The 2,215-nt window shown below is 44.7% G+C and overlaps 1 protein-coding gene across 1 annotated transcript in view; it reads right to left on the bottom strand.

Moving 5' to 3' along the window:
• LOC106532580 (MARVEL domain-containing protein 2) overlaps positions 1 to 2,215 on the bottom strand; it is a gene marked incomplete at its 3' end in the record, with an annotated part of 31,935 nt that overhangs the window by 16,516 nt on the left and 13,204 nt on the right. The window contains 1 exon segment of the mRNA XM_014028677.1: positions 470 to 1,417. Coding sequence (XP_013884131.1) covers positions 470 to 1,400 — 931 coding nt within the window.

The raw sequence follows: 2,215 nt of genomic DNA on the forward strand, positions 1-2,215 counted from the left end.
GGTCATATATTTATGTGATGGGTCATATATTTATGTGATGGGTCATATATTTATGTGATGGTCACATATTTATGTGATGGTCACATATTTATGTGATGGGTCATATATTTATGTGATGGGTCATATATTTATGTGATGGTCATATATTTATGTGATGGTCACATATTTAAAATAAATCATGGGGAATGACAGCTCTTGTTTCCTAAGGATGATACCTATTTGTGGTGGACTTGAATGTGGACTCCAAAATTATTTATGTGTAGAGATGACTGTAATTAGTTTCTAGGTAATGATTTAATTTAAATCTAGACAGATTTCGTTCAGATCTATTGGTTTATGGGATATTTTACTAAAAACAAAGAACAGAGAAATGAACATGCACACACAGGTAAAGTATCATGTTTTCACCAGTGGCAGTAGGTAATAAAACAAACATTTAGATATTTTGCTAACTTTTAGTTTGACGTACCTGCTGCCATGTACAGCACTGCCAGAGCCAGGTTTAGGATGAACTCTGTCAGAGGCCACCAGGAGGAGTCCAGCAGGATGGTGCGGTAGTACATGGTCATCCCCAGGACCAGCAGGATCACAGTCACCAGCCAGGCCAGACCTGCCACCACCAGCACAAATGGGGTCTTGGGCCCGGTGTAGTAGGATCCATCAAATCCAGAGCCATACCCAGGCCCAAAACTTCCTCCAGGAGACGAGTATCCGAACATATTGAACCATTCATTATCTTTGTGGATATAAGCACAGACACATGCGAACACGGCAGCTCCCAGCAGTAGCTCCACACAGCCCAGAATCCTCAGAAGCCCCGCCCATGACTTCATGTAGCCATAGCGCTGGTGGTACTGCTCCACCTGCTCGCTGTAAGTCAGACCTGTGTGGTGTGTACGCCCCGACACTGACCCTCCCTGTCCTCCGAGAAGCTCTTTACGGGAGTTGTAGCTGCCACCCGAGCCACTGTGGGGGTCCTGGTATGATCCAGGAAGAGATGGGGAGTGTGGAGGGGAACAGCGCACGCCGTCTGTTGTTCTGTTGTTGTTGTTGTTAGAGGAGGATACAGGCATGGAGCACAGCGTCTTGCTGCTGCGACTGCTGACTCTGAAGAAGCTCTTCCAGGAATCAGGAATGAAACGGTGAACTGGTTTGATATCAATGGTGGGATCAGGTTCAGGGTCGACGTTGTACTCACTGTCGCTGGAATCAAAGTCAGGGCCTACAGGAGGCTGCTCCGGCAGATGTGGAGGAGGAAGAGGGTCTGTACTCACAGCCAGATGTGGAGCAGTCAGGTGAAGACAGTCTGAGTGGGATAAGGTGTCTGCAGGAACCTGGTCATAGTGTGGCGCCCTGCGGACACCCTCACTGTGTCCATAAAAATCTCTTACATTGGACATGAGAATGCTGGTAGTTCCTGAAAACAAACACACATAAAAACTTAAGAAAAAGGTTTAGAAAAAATAAAATAATAAACAACATTTTTTTGGTTATATACACATATTTATTAGGACTGCGGTGTATATGTGATAGAAACAGTATAAAGATGGCCTACAGTAGAAACTGACCCTCTACTGTCCTGTCATCAGGTACGTCACCTCACCTGTGTCAACATGGCTGTGAGTGCAGACACACCTGAGCCGGAGGAGTTGGTTAAAAATGGTGCTACATCAGTGATTTGGACTTGGTTCGACAGGGTTCAACAAATCCCATTGGCCAACTGGTGGGGGCAGGTAAAACCTGTATTCAGGCAGGCTGATGTATCCTGACACCTGTCCAACAGGGCAGCTAAACCATTTCTTTTCTTTTATTTATTTGTTTTTATAGGGCAATTTATTCTAAACAAATAAATAAATGAAGAAATATAGTGTTTTAAAACACACTTGGACAGAATAAATCATTAAAATTTCCCCTCCCGCTGTAGAAAAGTTACGTTGTGCTGCAGGACCATCACCTCCCTCCTGCTGCACGTCACACAGAGCGAAGCTTTAACAACTGTAGTTTTACACACCAGGTTGTTGGAGAAAAACATTTGTTTTTATGTATTGTTACGAGGGCTGGGCGGTTTGACCTCAAATTCATATGCAGGGGTGGACATAACCATTGTTTAGTTTGTCTGAGACAACCTACACTCACCGGCCACTTTATTAGGTACACCACGCTAGTAACGGGTTGGACCCCCTTTTGCCTTCAGAACTGCCTCAATTCTTCGTGG

The sequence above is a fragment of the Austrofundulus limnaeus genome, unplaced genomic scaffold (genome assembly GCF_001266775.1).
Source record: "Austrofundulus limnaeus strain Quisiro unplaced genomic scaffold, Austrofundulus_limnaeus-1.0 Scaffold795, whole genome shotgun sequence".
Taxonomy (NCBI): Eukaryota; Metazoa; Chordata; class Actinopteri; order Cyprinodontiformes; family Rivulidae; genus Austrofundulus; species Austrofundulus limnaeus.